The sequence below is a fragment of the Centroberyx affinis genome, unplaced genomic scaffold (genome assembly GCF_046629955.1).
Source record: "Centroberyx affinis isolate AG114_WGS23_722 - 3 ecotype Tasmania unplaced genomic scaffold, CSIRO-AGI_Caff_v1 ptg003100l_1, whole genome shotgun sequence".
NCBI lineage: Eukaryota > Metazoa > Chordata > Actinopteri > Beryciformes > Berycidae > Centroberyx > Centroberyx affinis.
In genome coordinates, this window is record NW_027281171.1 from 31,675 (window position 1) to 51,162 (window position 19,488).

The window sequence follows — 19,488 nt, forward strand, 5'->3', positions numbered from 1 at the left end:
TTATAAAAAAACAAACTTTTATTAAACAATGTATTGAGATAAAAGTAATGTTTAAACTTAAATAAATTAGTAAGCTGGTCATAGATGATGCTGTCTGTAGAGTAGAGTAGTAGAGGCTGTTGTTTAGAAGTACAATCCATTGGTGTTTAATATAGAGGATTAATGTAATATGGTAACATATATGCATTCTACCAGTAGAGGTCACTGCTACACCATTGCTGCAAGTGAAATATGTGTTTCTAATTTATATCGAGAGTTCCAAGTTTGACAAACCTAATATTTATCCCATTGTTTCAACATGACATTGAATGACAATCTTATTCTACTGAATTTAAAAGCATATGACTTAATATCAGTAGTCTTATTTAATAAGTGCTTAATTCAATCACAGTACTATCTATTGGAATGCAATAAAAACATTTGTACAAATGAATTCCTGTTATTTCCCCTTCAGTAAAATGTTACTGGAAAGACCAACACTTCTTTTGAGAGTATCAAACTTCAACATCCATTATCAAACATGAAAAAGTCACTTACAAATTACCTTTTGGCTTTTGACATTCATGGCACTTGGACCCTCATCAACATCAACTAATGACCACCTTCAAAAGCTTATCAAATCTGCAAAAATTTGTTTTTGGCAGCATATGGTCTTTCTTGGTGTACGCAAAAGCTACCATGCATTATCAAATAGGCTGTTAAAAAATCTGATAGCTAACTTACCCCACAAATCAGACAATCTTAAGTCCTCTGTCTAGCCCTTCATTGACCAGAGTGTCCTTTATAAATCAATAGTCTCACTGCAGATGCTCAAAGCATCGATTTGTCTGCAAACACTGATGAATTCCTCCTGCACGGATCGGTCTGCCTCAGACGACATGTCCAGGTCCAGGCTCTCCTGTGAGGCCGACCCCAGTGTATGATAGCGCCTCTGCAGGTCAGTAGCACTCTGGTGGCCAGCGGATGCCATCTGGCCTGTGCCCCCCTCTTGGGGAGGAGTGTGTCTCTCTGGGCTGGGGCAGAGGACCAGCGAGGACCCCCCAAGAGAGGGTCTGTACAGGGAGCAGGAGGAAGAACTGCCCCTCCAACGCTCAGGCGATGAACAGCTGGAGGAGGAGGACAGGGAGGGAGATGGTGGAGCGCCCACAACAGTGTCTCCTCGAGGCTGGGGTTGAGAGGCCATCTCCACACAGGAAGAGGTCCGATACAGGCCAGGGTCAACTGAGAGTGGATCGCAGAGAGCTGGGCCGCCGTTGGAAAGTGCACTGTGATTATTTAGGGATAGGTCACTGCAGCGAATGGGCCTAGAGGGGCTGAACAGGCTCATTGGAAACAGGGCCTCACTGAAGAGTGCCTCGTCTATGCTCCGACGCAGGTTGATGGGCGAAGGTGGCCGCAGATCTGCAGTGGAGTCACTGGTAAATGAGGATCCACCTGATGTCGCTCCGCCTCCCCCATCCCCAGGTTTTTCTGAACCCTGTAAGTCCAAATCCATGTCCAGATCTCGGTAAGCCAAGGCCCGGTTGCTGTGGTAGAGGAGGTCCAGGCCGTTCAGACTGCTGCCAAGCCTCTCATCCACCAGAGTGTATAGAGGGAGGCTCTCTGTCTCTCCAAGCCCAACAGTGTCGACAATGGCCAGCTTCTCCTGCTGGCTCAGGGTCCACTGGTAGCTCCCAGGCAGGATGGGTGACTTGGCTGCCAACAGTTCAGTCCAGCAGCTTCCAGCAGCTGGGAGGTGGTCAGAGCAGTAGACCGGTTGTGCGACCACCAAGGCTAAGGTGAGACAAACCCCAAGCTCACACACTCTGCAGCTGAACTGGAAGGCCCACCAGGGCCAGGGGCGGAAGACCTCCTCTCCTCCGGCAATACCCATAGCATTGAGCATTGCATATAACTGCAGTCCAGCACATGCTAAAGAGAACAATGCTGAAAGACACACTGTTACAGCTGCACGGTCCCAGTCCCGGCTTTCAGCAAAGGGACAGCGGTTGTAACGCTCAGCAGGTGTTGGAGACGTGTTATTCAGGTGGTAGATGTGCTTTGAGTCTGCCCGCACATAGATATAGAATACAAAATAGGCAGCAGACAAAAATGTTGCCAGTGCTACAAATGTTCCACGGGAAATGAGAGAGAGAAAGAGGCAAAGGGGAGGCTTTTGCTGGTAGAACTTAAGTAACGTCACTGGACCAAACGCAGCAGCAAAATGCAGGACAACCAGGCAGGCAAGGAAACAGGGCCTCTGGAAGGCCGAGTAGGACAGCTGCATTCTGGAGCGCATGGAGAGGAGAAGGAAGACCAGGCCGAAGGCGGCAGTCAGGCAGGGAAATGGAGCTTCGTAGAGTATCAGTGAGGCTTCTGTGGAGGCCAAGCGGTCCTGGTGGCCATAGGCGTCATACAGGAGAGAGAAAGCCCTTGTACAACCAGCAGCTAGTAGAAACAAGCTGACCAGGGCGAAGTAGCCACATCCAGACGGGCAGCGCAGGGGCAAGCACAGCAGGTTGAGCGCTGAGGCCAGGGTTAGCATGGCAAAGACACAACCGGCACCGTAAACATGTGCCTCCCAGGCCAGGCCCCAGGCTGCCATGGCACTGTTCCAGTCAGTGTACAAGGGCACTAACATGGGCGGAGCAGGGATCAGCAAGGAGTCGGTTGATTGGTTGGCGGCAGTGGTGTTTTGTGTGGGAGACACATTTGAGGACGTTGTGGAGTCCCAGGTGTCAGACAGGTTGCAGATCCCAGAGCGTTCTTTATTGCAGTCAGGGAGGAAGGTGATGTCGCTGTCTGCTGGGTTGAACAGCCAGTCTTCAGTGTACAGAGGAATATGTGTTTCTGGAGGACTGCCTGGAAAAAAAACACAGAATTCAGGTTGAGTTCCACCATGTTTTGCATCAAATAGCTGACATGAGAATGAACAATTGAATGAGTAATTGAAAAGCTAGAGAACACAGAAAATAAGAAACTTTGAGTATCTGTATGTGTATAAAACACGACCAGAGGACTTAAATCCATTCTAATCATCTACTCATGAGAGTACACACCAGCGTTTACTCAACCTCAGAGCCATCAGAGCTAGAAAACAAATTGGCTCTGGGCCAGGACCGTGAAAGCATGCTTTTCTTCCTAATGCGCTAATCCTGTATAAAAGCCAGAAGCTTGTAAGAAGGAAACTTCAAACTGGGCTGGGCCCAAAAGAGGAGGCAGGGGTGCGTGTGTGTGTGAGATCAGTCCACTCAGAACCACAAAGCTAGTTTCCTTTAGATTACGTAAGCCATCTGGAGTTTCCATGCAAGCGCAGCTAATTATGATTGTGTTAGACATGTTTTAGCACTGTGGAGGAAATGGCTGCTTCTAAGTGGTTTGGCTTGGAAAATTAAGGAGCGACCATTTAAATATGTGTATGAGTGAACACTACTGAAATGCCTGCAAAGCTCATCTGCGCTGTATATGTACATGTTTACACAATGCAATTACTGGGAGAAGACTTGAATGGGACTTAACATGAGTCATTACACATAGCCTAATGCCTCACAGATGGGCATGAAGACTAACATTCTCAGTCTCAAACTTGATATCACAGAGCTTCACTTCATGGAGCTTGTTCTTTTCCATAAAACATAACCATCGCCATGTGCATGTTATCTCTCCACCACAGAAAAGAACATTACTCAGACCTTCAGTCTAGTAATGGTGGATTCAAAAGCTTGTTATCTCTCATGTTGAAAAAAAAAAGGTAGACAGAAGAGAAGCAAATTCTAATTGCATCTTCGTCATTCAAAGACACACAGGCTCATCAGTCATTCTGCTCCAGGCGTATCAGAGACAATCACTCCTCCATAAAGAGCCTGGCTCTGTAATGGACCACAGAGACAGGGACAAATGAACAGGATAACCTGAGAGCACAGTGAATCACACAACAAGCAGGTTTGGTGAAGCAAGTAGTTACCTAGATATTTTTTGCATATTGGTGAGAGATAAGTGAGATGTTAAGAACATTGTGTTCTCACTAACAGTGGACATGGTGGTGCAAAAATGTGGCTAAGTACAGCCAAAAGGCATGGTTGTGACTCTTGTCTGAGACAGTAAAAAAATATTATGTTTTTTTGCCTTGCAAGGCCTGGGGAATACATTATGTCGGGTGGTAATGTTGCGTGCCAATTTGAGACCCTAAATGTGCAGACGCATGCACCGCAAACCCCTAAATCTTTGTGTGTATATTAAAGATGTTTCCTGAGTACAAACAAGAGAGGAATACATGTGGTTGAACGTTTTTGTTCCAAGGCAGCGGCCTTCTCATCTGTCTTTTAATGTACTTTTATAGGTTGTATTCTTGCTGCGTTTCCCATCCCACCCTGTCCCGGTCCCCTAATTCACTCCTTTGTTTATGATTTCCCTGAAACACCCGCCTTCAAAAAGTGGAAACTTCCATAGGTGGGTTTGTTATTTTTAAACTGGGACAGTTTTCTGTTTCAAACGCCACTATTTTGGCTCCTCACTCTCTTACAGTCTCGAGAGTCCTCCTCCTCCTGCCCTGCATTTCACTACACATCTTTCCAACGCCTCTGCTATCTGCCTCTCCATTTGAATAGACCCATTGCATGGCAAGTGCTGCTTCCATTACACATAAATGTGTAGGCCCATAGCTCTAGGGGGGTAGAGAGTCTGTGAACTAGTAAGGGGGGGTTGACAGTGTGAGTCTGCTTATAGCACTCCAACATTACTGAGATGATGCTGCAACACAAAAGGCCCCAAGCCCTTTTCACTTTGATTAATGCCTGTGTGTGTATGCTGGTGTGTACCTGTGTATATGTGTGTGCCTGTGGGCTTATGTGTGTGTTTGTATGTGGCATGCTTGTCACATATACAAGCCTCTTTCACCCCTCATAAGCAACCCATGCCCCAGACCCCCCCTTGAGCAGCGGAACATTTTCACAGGTGCTTCTGTATAAACCTGAGAACTTCCTTGCCGACTGTCTGTTGTTGACACTCTTTATCATTATCCCTCATTCAGCTGCCGACTTGCGGTTTGAATCGCAGTCCTGGGTTGTGATGAAAATGTCAAGCTCTAGGAAATATGAGCCCGCTGCCAGCGGCGTGTCTCGCCGAGCGACGCAGCAGTTTTATTTCAGATGACATCCCGAGCCGCCGTTCGAGGCTTAATCATGTCCCCAACACGGATGAAACACAGACTGATGAGTTTTTAAGAGGCTTTGTTTTTGCACTGATGCAGTGTTTTTTAATCAGGGCCTGCTGAATCTTTAATGGGCAGAAATGAAATGTTGTCAAGATGGCTCCCCTGTGCACCATTTTCACGATGTTGCTACAGCATTGCACAGTGTTCAGTTTAGGAACAAATGTGGCAGGGAAGAGAACTAGACAGATGTGTGAGTGCCAGTCGGGAATTCAGCAAGGACTCGGGCGTTGCTGCTCAGCGATGGAGCCGGGCAGGTTTAGTGTGTCTGACAAGCAGTGCGGCAGCTCAAACAGTTTAATGGATTAATAACAGTAAATGGACTAAAACATCCTGTTGCATACTGATAACTTATGACATTTATTACAGCCTATTCTGTTAATGTGCCAAGAGGGAACGGCTGAATTATATACGCAGTGATTGAGCTGGAATCACAGCAGTGTCCTGAGGAGTTTGGTACTCCCATAACAAAACCATTCCCACATTTTGAAATAGTAATGTTAGTCCTGGTTAAGATTTTTCAGACTCCCTTCAGATTTTATGAGAATCGCAGCAAAGCCTATTCATAGATACTGGGAAGTCATGTTGTAATACAAGGAGGAGCCATTTTTAATCTTGCATTGATGAAGGTTGTGACTTCCCTTTACTAGCTATAAACAAAGGCAATAAATATAACCATATCACTGCTGTAAAAAAAAAAAAACAGTGCCATCGCATTAATGATGTCATCTTATCATAACAGATGATAACCGTGTGGGAAATGTGGGTGGAGACAAACACACAGCAGCAGGCATTTTGAATAGGGGGTGCTGATAAAGGAGGTGGGGTACCATGTTATGACAGGCCAGTGACTCCCCCGTCCATTTGTTTGCTTTCCAGGGCGATGATTTTGCTGCCCCTGTGTCAGGCACAGTGGAAAACGTGACTCGTTGTTGAACTACTGCTATGCTTAGTGTCAGGTCAATAAATGTCACATCGGAGCGCCCGACCAGCCAAGCGGCCTGGATTGTAGGGTTTGGTATGTGGTGGCTGCATTACAGGGGCGGATCAGACCGTTACGTTCCACTGCATGCTGCTTGGTCATCTGACACATTCCTGTGGGAACAGGAACTAGCCCCTCAGGCCAGGGACAGTCAGCACATCTAGATAGACACCAACACTCAGACTGAGAAACAAATCCAACAGTGAAGTCTTCAAAAGAACAACCTTATAGGTTCATTTTAACTAGTCAAAATTGGTATGTTTTCAGAAATCATCCTCTATAAGTTTGAGTAATGTTATACTTAAAAACAGTAGACGGTGTGTATTTTCAGCTGATATATAACATTCACATTGCAAAGCATGTGGATTGACTATACAACTGCAAGCATGTTACATATAAAAAAAATATATGTATATGAGTTGTATGGTTTCTCATCTGAAGGCTTCATTTGATCCACATGGGAAGTTGCCAATTGCAGCCCTTCTTGTTTTCACACTGTGGCTATTAGGTGAATGATATAAATAAAGTATTTAAGGTTTAATTTGACTTAATTACACTACAGAGGTGGGAATGAGTAACACAGGAAATACAAAAGAGAAATGAAGCGAAAGTCTGGAGAATGGTCTCATTCATTTCATTGTTTTGCCCAATGATATAAAATATGGAAAGGCTTCACCTGCATCAGCTCAACTTGTCAAATACCTTAAGTAATAAACGTGAAGGATTCCTCTAATGCCCTGGGCAAATCACATACATACGTCCACAGCAACCCCACACTCTTTAATTGGCTGCGTGTTGTTTCTGCATCATGAAAAACGAAGGCTCAATGAAGTTTTCAGCTGGTTGCCTTCACTTTCAATTTGGCTCACCTCAGAAAAAAAGCAATTTAGCGGGAGCTCATGGAGAAGCAAGATCATGCATACTGAGGAGGAGCCAGGTGTGTGTGGCGGGAAAGGAGAGGCTGAGTTGAAAGGGAGATTTTTATCGGATTCCTAAACAGGTTCACTTCAAGCAAAACCACCTGCAGTGGGTCCACTAAAGCAAATACTCATGCAGGGTTTGTGTGATAACTACTTGATGAAGTTTGAAGTACAATTGGCATTTTCAGCAATAGATTTTCTCTATATGGTGGACATGCATCGGCTTGACAGACAGACTGCTAACATTATCCTCTCACTCACTCAATCACTCTCTCTCTTTCTCCCTCCCAGTCTTTGACACACCAAAACTAGTGGGGCCCCGTGGCGTGCCGTCATCAGCAAGTAGCACATTTGACAAGTCTATTTTTGAAAATCACTTGACAATATCAGCTATTTTGGGCTCAGTAATGTGGGTTACAGCTGCTTCAGTGTAACTGGATTGTAAGTGAATCTTTTAATCAGCACATATCTCACCAGAAATCAATTTCGTGATGACAGACAAGCAGTATCATCCGATGCCACAGATTATTTTTCCTGAGACGCAGCACAGAAAAATGTTTGCTAATCAGGTGGGCAGAGATCCCTATCTTTCCTGATCTTGGTAGCTGTTAAAAAGCACAGCTTGAACGAGCAGTTTGTTTCTCCTCCCTTTGGAAGCAATTAGTGGCTTCAGGCAAGGGATGCAGGGAAACGCTTCCTCCCAGTCTCCTCTCTTTCTCTCTGACAGATTCAAAGGTACTGAAACAGTTAGAGGATTGGTTTGGAAAGAAACAGCATGTTTTCGGCTGTCTTCTTATTTAAATCGCAGTGCAAACACATGCTGACAAAGGGAGTGTTTGTGATGTTAAGCTGTAGGTGCTGAGACGGTGTGTGTTTACATGTCAAGGGGAGTGTTCGCTCACCTGTAGGCAGGAGCTGGGATGTTGTCAGCGGATTAGTCGATGCTGTGGAAATGTCTGCTGGTTTCGTCTCGCCATCCCCGTCTGCCGCTAAAGAAACTGCACCTTCCTCAGCCTCATCGTCCTCATCCTCTTTGCCTGGGAAGACAGAGTTACGCAATTCAGACTCTCACGGCGACAGAGACAAGAACACAACTTAAAGTTCACATCATTGTAGCTCCAAGTAGACAGATTAGCAAACGGTAATCTCAAGCCTGCCAAAAGAGAGTTTAACCCCCTCTCTACTGCTCACATTTGAGACTGCATACTGTAGTAGAATGGAGGGAATATTTTTCTTAACCCAGTTCTGTCAAATGGATCGGCCTATCATCCACTTAGCTGTAGCCAGCCATCCATAGCACAGTAGTCTGGCCCTCTGTAGTCTAATTAGATCGACGTCCCTCTGTGTGTGTATTTGCCTATGCGTGTGTGTATGCGTGCATTTGTGTCTGGTCCATCATGAATCCAGACCCCCTTATTCAATCATCTGTCTTAGAGATGTTAGAAGTAGGTAAACAAAGCAAAGCAAAGCATTTCCCATTAGCTCGGTCAAAACACAGAGCACAAAGAGAGAGAATGACGAAGAAAGATTGCATGATTGAATTGCATGGCTGAGCTGTGTTATTCTCTTTCCTCTTTGGTGCACACCCAAAATTTCTCTGTCTCTACAGTCAAGTATTGTCTGTATGACAACAAACAGTTGCAAAGCAGCGATGGTCCAGATTGGATTTAGATAGGACAGCAGTCTGCAAGCTCACCTGTAGGTCAGTTAGCCAAAATTGATGAGCAGACTTGGTGATGAAGTGAGGTGCACCAGGCACAGTATGGCTCATCTTCATATTACTGGTGAATTAATATCGAAACTTAGCCAGGCAAAAGACTCGGGGGAGTGATCATGAGTTGGAAAAAACAGCTATGAGGCAATTCAAGCTACTACTTTATAATCCAGGTTCTCCACAGAGCCGCCAAGTCCATCATAAGTTGTGAAAGTCTCCAAAGCAAAACCCACTCATCACTTTATTGCACTGTTGACCTCAACACAGCTGGATGTCTGGCTCAGCTGAAGGAGAGGGAGAGTAATGAGCAGTGGAGGAGAGCTCACACAGACAAATACATGCACACACCTGCAGGTGCACACACACACACACACACACACACACACACACACACACACTCGGTAGTAGGGGTCCTTTGGCTCAGGATCTGGCAGTTGTTACCTGCAAACTTCACTTGGCAGGTTCTCCTCCAGTTAACTGGATATATGCAACATAATATCCAGCAGTAGCTATTGAATTAATAAGTTGTCCGTACACAAGTAAGTGTCTTGCAGCATTTAGGTATTCTAATCATGCTGCTGTTTGTTTTGACAGTGGGAAGTGAATTGTTGACACAGCATAAAGAGGGATATGCTCTACAGTCAGATCACTGCAGCCGCTTGGATCTGCACTGGTGTGCCTATAGCGCTGGGCTTAATTAGCATGGCTAACGAGATCTGCACCGAATAAGATAGGGACAGTAAACACACACACACACACACACACACACACACACACACATACAGCGGAACTAGCCTCTGGCAGACTGGCAAAAATAAACTGTATAGTATACCAACATCCAGCCACCTCTCTCTCTCTCTCTCTCTCTCTCTCTCTCTCTTTCTCTTTCTCATGATCGTGTGGAAACAAATGACCCATCTTCTTTTTCCTCCTCATCTCTTTCATGCACCAAAACGAATGTGTGTACGTGTGTGTGTGTGTGTGTGTGTGTGTGTGTGTGTGAGTGTGCGCACGCAGCCATTCTGTCAACCCATCAATATGAAACATTAGCACATCACAAGCAAAATTACTGATGACCAGCTATGAAAAGTTGGTCTGCTGACAGAGCAAAATAAGGCAGAGAGGGATGAGACAGGGAGCCATAAGTTAAGTGGACTATCTCCATTTTACCTCCATTCTACAAAGTCTTGCTAAGAGAAACATAACAGCAAGGGCTTCTTATTGAACTGCGTAACAATCCACATTAGTGCTGTATTATCATTTTCTCTCTGCTGAGTCTGACAGGTTTGCATACATAATTTGACCTTCAGGACCTTTAAGTCTGCTTTACTATGTGCTGTAGATCAGTCGATTGTCACTTGAAGGTAGTTCCTCTCTCAAAGAGACATGATGCATAATTGCTGGTAACTTTGTCTTCTGTCTCACTTTCAATGTGTTCTTCACCTCAGACTGTGAATGGATCTGACTCAACTTCTTCACTGTGCATGGTCACACACACACACACACACACACACACAAACAGACTGTGGGAGTGTGAGAAAGCCTGAGATTCCCTTGGAGGATTCACCAGAATCCCCAGTCTTTACATTAGAGAAAACCAAATTGAAGCTTTTTCTGAAGTTACATGGATTACTGGGGAAGGCTCAAAGCAACAGTAGTAATTGCTAATAAGATGAGAAGTTCTCCAAGCCTGTCCATGCATCTTTACATCCCTCAATGTGATCAACTCCTGAGATCTAAATTGGATTTGGAACAAAAAGCGCAGTTTGGCAAAGATTTTGACATTGTATCTCCTTTCCAAGTGATTTTTGGAGCTATGATGGCCAACCAGAAACTCTAGCTGTCAGAACCTGCAGCAGCTGCAAATCCAGTGTTTTAGGGGAGATGTACATACAGTATAATGTGTTTCAGAAGCCGGTCACTGTCTCTGCTCAGCTTCCAGGAATAATAAACAGATGATTAGATCAGGCTGTGTATTCTACCCGTCATCTCCTGCCACTACACTCTTCTTTATCTATGTCAGCCTTGAGTGAGTTTGTGAACAAGTGCATGCGTGGGTTTGTAAGAGATATGCAGAGCTTAGAGCGATAAGGAAGAATAGTAGTGGGTAGGATAGCCGCGCAGAGAGTCGGCTGCTCTTAATCAGATGCATTAAAATTGGATATTGTGACAGAGATACCTCATCCTGAAATTTTCCCTAATGCGCTTGCACAAAATTGCATCATGTTGGTGCTATTTGGCTCTTTTTCAAGATGCCAAGGGATTCACTGCAATCTCTAATTACTGTTCCATTAGTCTGAATGGGTATTAGTTCCATTCTGATGTCTTGTTTTAAAATTATTCTGAGTTAATGTGAGAAATAAGCCTGACCAATTCTATAATCTTACACACAAGACGATCAGCCTCATTAAAGTTATTGCAGTAACCTTGGATCAGGACATTACTTGGAGTTGCTGGTCTTTGTCTGTGGTTCATTCAGCTCCTGAGAGCTGCGGGTCAAATCTCAAAAACAAACAGGCCTATCCAGCCAGTTTATTAAAAGGCATGGGCTCATTCAGCCTCCAACTGTTTTTTAGGAGTCATTAAGAAAAGATTAACATAAAATCCAAGACATCACGGTGCTCTCTGTTGGTATTTAAATCTGATTCCCACTGATATTCTAGATAAGGGTATCAGGTATTCCTGTCACATGCTTGGTGTGCAAATCCATGTCCATAATCAATTAATCTGTAGGTAATGCATTGGCTGTCCCTTAGCTGTGCTGGATCACAGAGATAATATGATGAATGTAGTAATGGAGTGCGTTACGGGTATAGTCTCACCACCCCCTATTAGTACAGTGTATGCTAATGGTAAAGACGCGAGGAGGATGAAGGGAAGCTGTTTGAAAGAAATTGTATGGCGGCGGCTATCTGAGATGCTTTAAAGAACCTCATTTTTCATCCCCCTCATCTCATCAACCACCAACCCCCCGTTCGCTCGCAATCTGCTTCTCGCCCCCACTCACTCAGGCTTTTTGCCGGCTTTTCCCCTCTCTTTTCTCATAATTGACCTTGCAATTGGCTGTTAGAGTGTCCCTAAGCAGGGGACTCGAAACACTGTACAGATGCGGAGTATTGCCATTTTGTTTGCCTCGCAGCTCCCTCAAGGACAACACCACATAACAAATACTTTATGGATTGATGGAAAAGCCACCCATGTGTTTGGTATAGGATTACCACACCTCCAATAGTGAAAGGATTTATCTTGTGCCGTTTTTAAATAAATTACAGTACAAGGCACACAGAGGGCATTTGTGGTAGGATAATGTATGATAATGCAGGGGTGCCCTGTTTTCATTTCTGTATTCGTCTCCTCCTGTGTCCTTTGGCAATGTTTAAGCATTTGGCCACTGCAAGATTCCTGTACAGTACTGTCCGGGGTATCTATGGAGGAGCACAGGGGATGGGTGAAGAAAAATACATTTCTATTGCTTTTCATCCCTACTTGGAGAACAACAAGCCCCTCTCATCCCTATCAAGACATTTTCACCCTCCAAAGCAGCCGGAGCTGACCTCTTTCTCTGTGAAAAAAACAAACAAATGACACGGATGGCGTTTGCACGGAGGCAAAAAGATTGCAAAAGGAGGAGGAGGGGATAGATGGATGGAGGGAGGTGGGAGAGGTGGAGGAGACTAAATGGCGAGAAGCATGTTCAGCATCCGTGAACAGCGACTGGCGAGCGGATGGTCCCATAGGAGAGGTGGTGGTTTCGCTGAGTGTGCGCTTGGAATACTGATACAGGCCACAGTAGCCCTCCCCTCCCAAGCCAAGCCCCTTTTTCTACATGCTGCCACACTGGTGAATAACCGAGCACTGAACAAACACAGACACAACACTAAGCGCCTTAGACAAAACACGACAGCAGTGAGAGTGGACTCATAAAATACAGGCAGCGTAAAGCATAGAGTGGGAGATCAACACACAACAACATCTGGAAAGGCTAGACACAGCATGTGACCCAAACATCAGTGATGCAAAACACCAGCCGCTCTCAAGAAAAACCTTTCATTCACTAGGGAATTGTTAATGTACATGCTGAAGTACTGTACTGTATTTTACAGGACGTTTGGTGGAATGATAGCATTGAAATATGTGCTTATGTCCTCTGCTGTAATTAACATTGGAGAGGTGATTATCAGTTACATGGAGAAACAATGCAGCAGTGAATACACATACTGCAGACAGTACTGTACATAGATATCCACCAAACTATATTGGTTGTATCAGATGGCCGTCTAGCTTCCCGGCTGAGAATAATCGACTCATCATTTTGTGGCCCGACCTTTGACCTTCCTATGATGAATGCGCCTGCAGATGGAGGAGGATCTTCCTCTGAAGACTCATTAAGCATACAGACACTAGCCTGCCGCCAGCGTCGCCGCAGTGTTGGGGGATGGGCCAGGGAAGAGGAGGTATTCCCTCAATGTCATGTGAAAGTGACTCCAGAAACCCACCAGCTACCAGTAGCTGTTTCTACTCACCATCTCTCCCCTTCATGCACTGTGGAGAACACAGCCAGCATCATGTATCATTCAGTCGAACACTCTTTTCTTCCATTCATTGAGGTAATTGCTGACCATATTCAATTTTGGAGGTGAATTGTTGCCTGAAAACTCATTATAGACTATTAAGACTATTAAGTGAATTCCAACACATGCTGTAGCCCATCAGTCCAGTCATGTTAGTGTTGATTTCAGACTTGTAAATAAGTGTTGACAGTGTTTCAAGAGAATTTGAATTTATGCAAATCTATAGGGTCCCTGACTACGTACAATGTCAGAGATGTTATCGATCATGATGAACTGTCTAGAACCTTTTGATAGTCATCTATTGAAAAGACTTAAGACCTGTCGGCAGATGATTGATCACATCCATTGAGTCAATACAACCACTATTGATTTGTTTAACTTGCTTACCTCCTGGTATTGGGAAGTTAACCTTTTGGCTCTGAGTTGTGCTTGTTATGGATTCCAGCACTAGTTTGTGATCGATCCCCAGAGCCGTAGTGATGATCCCCGTCTGCTCCTCCACTGGCCCTGACTTGGCCTCAAAGAAGCCCGGGCCCGCCTCAGTCTGAGTGGGTTGAGCTTCGATCATTGCGGCCTCTCCGGCACCGAGGCTAATACCAACAGTCGACTCCTTTGGTGTTGTGAGCAGCATGGTTCCTGGGGATGTAGGAGGTGTAACGGACCCTAGTGGGTGTCTGGTCAGTGTGGTCTCCACCAGTTCTGGGTTTATGGTTGTGGTGCGGGACGGTGCCCATATCGAGGCAGTGGGAACTGTAGTTTCTGGTGCTATCGTCGAAGAGGCTGTTAGTAGCTCTTTTGGAAAATCTTCAACCTCCCCTTTGTCAGTTTGGTTCTTCGGGAGGTGCTGTGCAGTGGCACCCATGCTGGGTCCCGCTGCTTGCGCGGTGCCCCATGGTGGGTGGGTACGTGTTACATTTTGTGCCAGAGCGTTTGTGCTGGTGGGACTGTTGGAGAACAGAGTGTTTCTGATGGAAGTGCTGCCGGGCGAGTAGGAGTCTGAAACAAGAGTATCATTGTCACTCTGCACTGTGCTGCCGCGTGGAGAATCTGATGTCCCCGTGGGAAGTGATGCTGTTCTTATCTCTGTCACGCTGGCGAGGAACTCCTGAGTCGGGGCGGTGGGTGATTCAGATGCGGCAGAAATGCTCCCTTCCCCCGAACCTGAATGTTCCGGCGAGAGATCGATTGGTTCTGTCAGCTCTTCGGCAGTCGTGGCAGCTTCGTCCTTCGTTTCTGAGCTAGCACCCCATGTATTAAAGGGGTTACGGAATGGTGACGAGGGAAGGGAAGGAAGGGAAGGGAGGGAAGAAAGGGAAGGAAGGGAAGGGAGCTTTGGCAGAGATGGGGCCCACCAATATGAACTTGGTTTCTTTGCAGGTGGGTCTTCTCCGGGCTGCTCTATTGACGGCGTCGGTCCCCAGAGGCCCTCCTCGTCGGCGAGAGCCTGCCTGTGAAGTGTGAACAGCAAACAACACCACAAGCACAAAGCCAAGGTCCGGCGGAGAGGAAGCATGCTGCCGACAGTGGGGTGGTGAGTGGACCGGTCACATGTTGTTCTCCATTCTCCCGGTCCCTAAGGCGCGTTTGGCTGGCTTTCCGGCGAAGTGACCTAAAAGACAAGAACATACAGGACGCTGAGTGACATACTTCCAGTCCAATCTTGGACAGCTAACTTTGAGTTCATAGACATTGCATCTGTTGATTTTTATTTTTTTTTGTCTTTGAACATTTTTGGGAGGCTGAGCTTTCTGTGCAGTTTCTCAGAGTGTGGCCTGTTTTTCAGCTGTTTTTCCAGATTGTAAAGTATATCATGAGGGCAAAATTGTGCCACCCGCTGTAAAGTATGCCAGCCATTACAAGAGGACTGCTGATGTTAGCAGGCCGAAAATATGTCGTCCACCACAAATCACAACAAGAACTTAAGTATTACGGACGCCCCGCAATTAGTGGTGTCCTGTTAGATGTGGTGGTCAGTATTTATGTCATGCTGTTACTCATATGTCACGGTCGTTGGGCAGCGACAGTGAAGGCCTAGTGGCCAATTAGAGAAAAAAAAACTTCTATCCGCATGTATTCTATTCAGTGAGCAGTGACCAAGAAATAATGTGTGTGTGTGTGTGTGTGAGCATGTATGACTGGGATGAGGGGGGGTTGGGGGGAGAATTAGGGGCTCACTTGCCAACATAAGGGGGGACCTCCTTTTCTTTTCGGGGAGCACTGAGCGGTTCAAAGTCAGTAGCCTGTTGCCTCAGTGAAAAGACTGGAGCAGCAAAGGAATTTCCCCTGCGAGAACAACAACCTGTGTGCTTTAGCTGTACTTAACCACCCTGCCCCCCCCCACACTTCCCCACCCACCCCTTCCCCCTCTCTCCGCTCTGGCCTTGCTCTCTTTCAATCTCTGATTTATTTGTTCTTTAAAGCAGCGAGAGAAAAGCCTGTTTGTGTGGGGGTGTATTTTGCTCTGTAATGAGAAAAAAAATAAAACATCAATATTCCGCGATCCGCAAACAGTCGAGCCCCTCTACAGCTGTCTCTGTCGTGCTCTCGCTCTCTCTATGAATTTATTTATCTCCTCCTCCTTTTTCTTGCTTGTCAGTTTCTGCTCCTCTCTCTATAAAGTTTATATACTCCTTGCATGTCTGTTTTCCCTAATCCACGCCAGCTCTCCCTCTACACCTCTTTAATTCTTGCTCTTGTCTTTGTTCACACACCGAACACACACGTACACTCAATCAATCAGCCACTACCACAGGAGTTTTAGGCTTGTTCTCACTGATCAGGAGAGCAGGGACTTGATCCGCTGTCTGTAGCCCACGTAGAGGTGACCTAAGTGGGCCTGTCTCCCTCTCTCTCCCTGCCTGGAGGGGTGGAACCAGCCTGGATACACAGACGCTGAGATATGAAGACTGACTTCTCGAGGTCACACACAGCGCTGCCCACACACACTCCCTAGTTTTATGGCACTTGAGTGAACACCATGAAATCAATTTCCAATGAAGAAGGGTTGTTTTTAGATGCCTATTGGAGCCCACACCAACCCACCCACACATGGCCATATACATGCGTGCAGATATGATTGTGGATGAAGTCGGCTCTGACTCTGTTAGCACTCTCGTGTGCTCGTTCGCCCACATGCACTGTTCTGTGGCAGGTACGCACACCCACACACATGCAATTTATACACCTCAAGACATTTTGCCAGTGATTTCTAATGGCTCAGAAAGGCAAAACATAAACTTTTTAATGCCACCTTTAAAGAGAAACCAAATTATGAATTGTCGTGAAATCAGGTTCATTTTATTTTGCGTTGAAACATATTCAATTAGCTGCCAAGCTGGGGGCAAATTATTCCTCTGCCCTGATTGCCTTTTTGTAGATTTGACACATAACACATCAATTATTAACACAGCAGGAATTATGTTTAATTTATTTTGGCTAACATTCTCAAATTTCACTTTCTCTCAATATCACTTTCACTTAGTATCCTCCACATGCTAATTATTAGTGGAGTAAAAGGAAACTCATATGGAACACAAAACCATATATACTCCATTTTACAGTATATCTCACTATATGTTCTTAATGAGGGCATCAATGTCGATTTTTAGAGGAATAGGATAGTGATGCCTTTTCCTCCCTATTGTATCTCCTATGCTATCTAGAACTGTAAAGTAATAGTATGGTAAGATTAAAACAACAGCACAGGGGCAGTTGTGGGCAAAATGGTGGATACTGATGCTTTTTTTTTTACTGATTCTTTTTCTTTTTTAGTGTTCTTACTTTGTCTGATTTGATTCGCAAAGCAGGAAAAATGGTTACTCATCTTATATATGGTGGCAGACGTGCGAGCAACCTGTTTTTAAAGATAGATGTTTTAAGAGTCAATCTCTGGAGATTCAAGTCTCCAGAGATTACCAGGCAAGAACAAGGAAGTCATAGAAACATTTAGAGTTACAGAGTTGGAGTTACATTTCGCTCCCACTATATTTTGGTCATCAAAGGACAATTGTCTCACATTTCTAAAGCCCAAACGCAGGATATCAGTTTTGGGAATATACACCTACACTCTTAAAAGCTAGGACTTGCTGATGTAAACTATATATCTTGATCCCACTATATGTCAAATTACAGTTTCATGCTGCTCTAATTTTTTGTAATAGTCAGCCCCTGTCAGTGCTTCTATCAAGAGCTGCATCAATCAGTTTCCAAGTATAAAATATCAGTCCAATGAAACAACCATAAACAAAGTTCTCTTATTCCGGATTGGGCCTTTAACACTCATGTCATCACTTGTGAACATAAAATATGTGTCTGCTAGCGAGGGCATTGTCTAGTCTGACAGGCAGCAGAGCAAGCGGAAAGGAACTGTTAGGGAAAAAAAAAAGGATAAAAAGTGTCTATGGGGAATTTACGAGTCACTCCCCTTATTTTGCCAGCGTTTTGTCTCACTGCTCCTGACAAAGACCGGGCCCGGCACAGTAGTGTGCTCAATGGAGCAGAGAGGGAGAATGAGAGGGACAGGCAGAGAAGAAGGGCAGAAAGCAAAAAGACAAGGGCAGTAGAGGGGGACGAGGGAGAGAGAGAGACAGAGAGACAGAGAGAGAGAGAGAGAGAGAGAGATAGCTTATTGACATTCTATTGTGGCATTCTTAGTCTAGGAGAGTAAACTCTGCTGCAGTCTCACTAATGTTCATCTCAGTTTGTTGCCAAAGCCTCTTTCATTAACTCTGTAAACAGACTCTCTTCCCTCAATTTGGTCTGTGTGCATACGTGTGTGTGTGTGTGTGTGTGTGTGTGCCTGTGTGTGTGTGTGTCTCCGCTCACTCTCTCCTCTCAGGACCATCAGCCATTTTGATCTCAATCAGCTTCCAACCTGGCGCACCATATTCCATATTTCTCTACGGAGCGGCGCCGTCATCACGCAATCATTATTACACCTCTAAATTATTCTACGTTAATCAGACAGCAGCGTTACAGCATGACAACCCCCTCTGTGATCATATAGAGGAGAGAGAGAGAGAGAGAGAGATGAAGAGAGAAGGAGACTGTGAAAATGAGAGCAAGAGACGGAGAGTGCAAGAAAAGTCTAGAAAGGGAGAGGTTAGAGAGAATAGCGGTCACTGAATTAGAGGTGTGTGTCATTGATGAGTGACTGAAATATATAGGCACTGGACTGAGGGGAGTCGCAAATGGAGATGAATTGACTGTGGGCAACGCCATTACTATTTAACAAGCCTGCCATAACCACACCAAGGCCCGCGGATCAATGACACCGTCCTGGATAATGGAGTGATTTACCTCCCTGCAAACGGATACTATTATGGGTGACTGTCAGTGTGTGTGGGTGTGCCTGTTCACATGCACGTGTGCTGTGTGTTTCCACCGTATTTGCATGGCTGTAGGTCTGCACACGTGCATGTGAGCGTGTATTTACATGTGCGTCGGCCCATGCGAGGCTGGGGTGACTGTGTTTTCGATTGCAGCTCTTTAACATCACAGGCTCTCTCTCCCATCCAAGGAGTCAATCTACAGGTTTTTCCTGTCGACCTCAGCCGGCCTGGACGCCACCCAGCGATGTCAATACTGAACACTCAAACAGCACATTAAAAGTGTTAGAGAGTGCTACTTAGTTAGCTATATCTATTAGGGATGGGACAATATATCTAAATTCAATATATTGCAATATAAAGCTGTGACAATACGTATCACGGGGCAGAAAAATTACATACAAAAACTACATTTTATCAATTTCACAAGCTCTCCATCCAAATTATATTATTTGCACCTTATATTGACATTTTTAAATTGTTTACATTCTAGCAGGTCAATGCCATCGCTAGAAAGATTTGTGGCTCAAAAATAAACATAATTCTGCACAGTCATACTTTATTGTCATCTATCTATCTATCTATCGATCTAGTTGTCATCAGCAAATTGCTATGACAATGTGAGGAAAGTGTTTTATACAAATTATGTTTTCTTTATCTGTGACTACCATCAAATGAAAAGAACAAACAAGGTGAAATTAACAATCAGAATGTGTTATTTGTGTTTGTGATGAGGAGGCCCCCCCTTATGATGAATGTATTCTTTTGTTTCCCTCCAAAACAAAT

The 19,488-nt window shown here is 45.0% G+C and overlaps 1 protein-coding gene across 1 annotated transcript; it reads right to left on the reverse strand.

The window, feature by feature from the left end:
- Window positions 1-16: 16 nt before the first annotated feature.
- prrt4b (proline rich transmembrane protein 4b) lies at window positions 17-14,888 on the reverse strand. The gene is made up of 4 exons (XM_071537666.1): window positions 14,653-14,888; window positions 13,763-14,613; window positions 7,993-8,127; window positions 17-2,841 (listed from the first exon to the last, which is right to left on the reverse strand). Exons 1-4 carry the CDS (start codon window positions 14,886-14,888, stop codon window positions 782-784), a joined length of 3,282 nt encoding a protein of 1,093 aa, XP_071393767.1. The 3' UTR covers window positions 17-781.
- Window positions 14,889-19,488: the final 4,600 nt, after the last annotated feature.

Bases quoted from the DNA above. Each gene is read 5' to 3' on its own strand.
- prrt4b (XM_071537666.1), bottom strand. From the start codon at position 14,888: ATGCTTCCTCTCCGCCGGACCTTGGCTTTGTGCTTGTGGTGTTGTTTG. The intron at 8,128-13,762 runs GTAAGCAAGTTA...CTGTCTTCCCAG, and splicing joins TAACTTCCCAATACCAGGAG to GCAAAGAGGATGAGGACGAT. The intron at 2,842-7,992 runs GTGAGCGAACAC...TTTTTTTTCCAG, and splicing joins ATCCCAGCTCCTGCCTACAG to GCAGTCCTCCAGAAACACAT.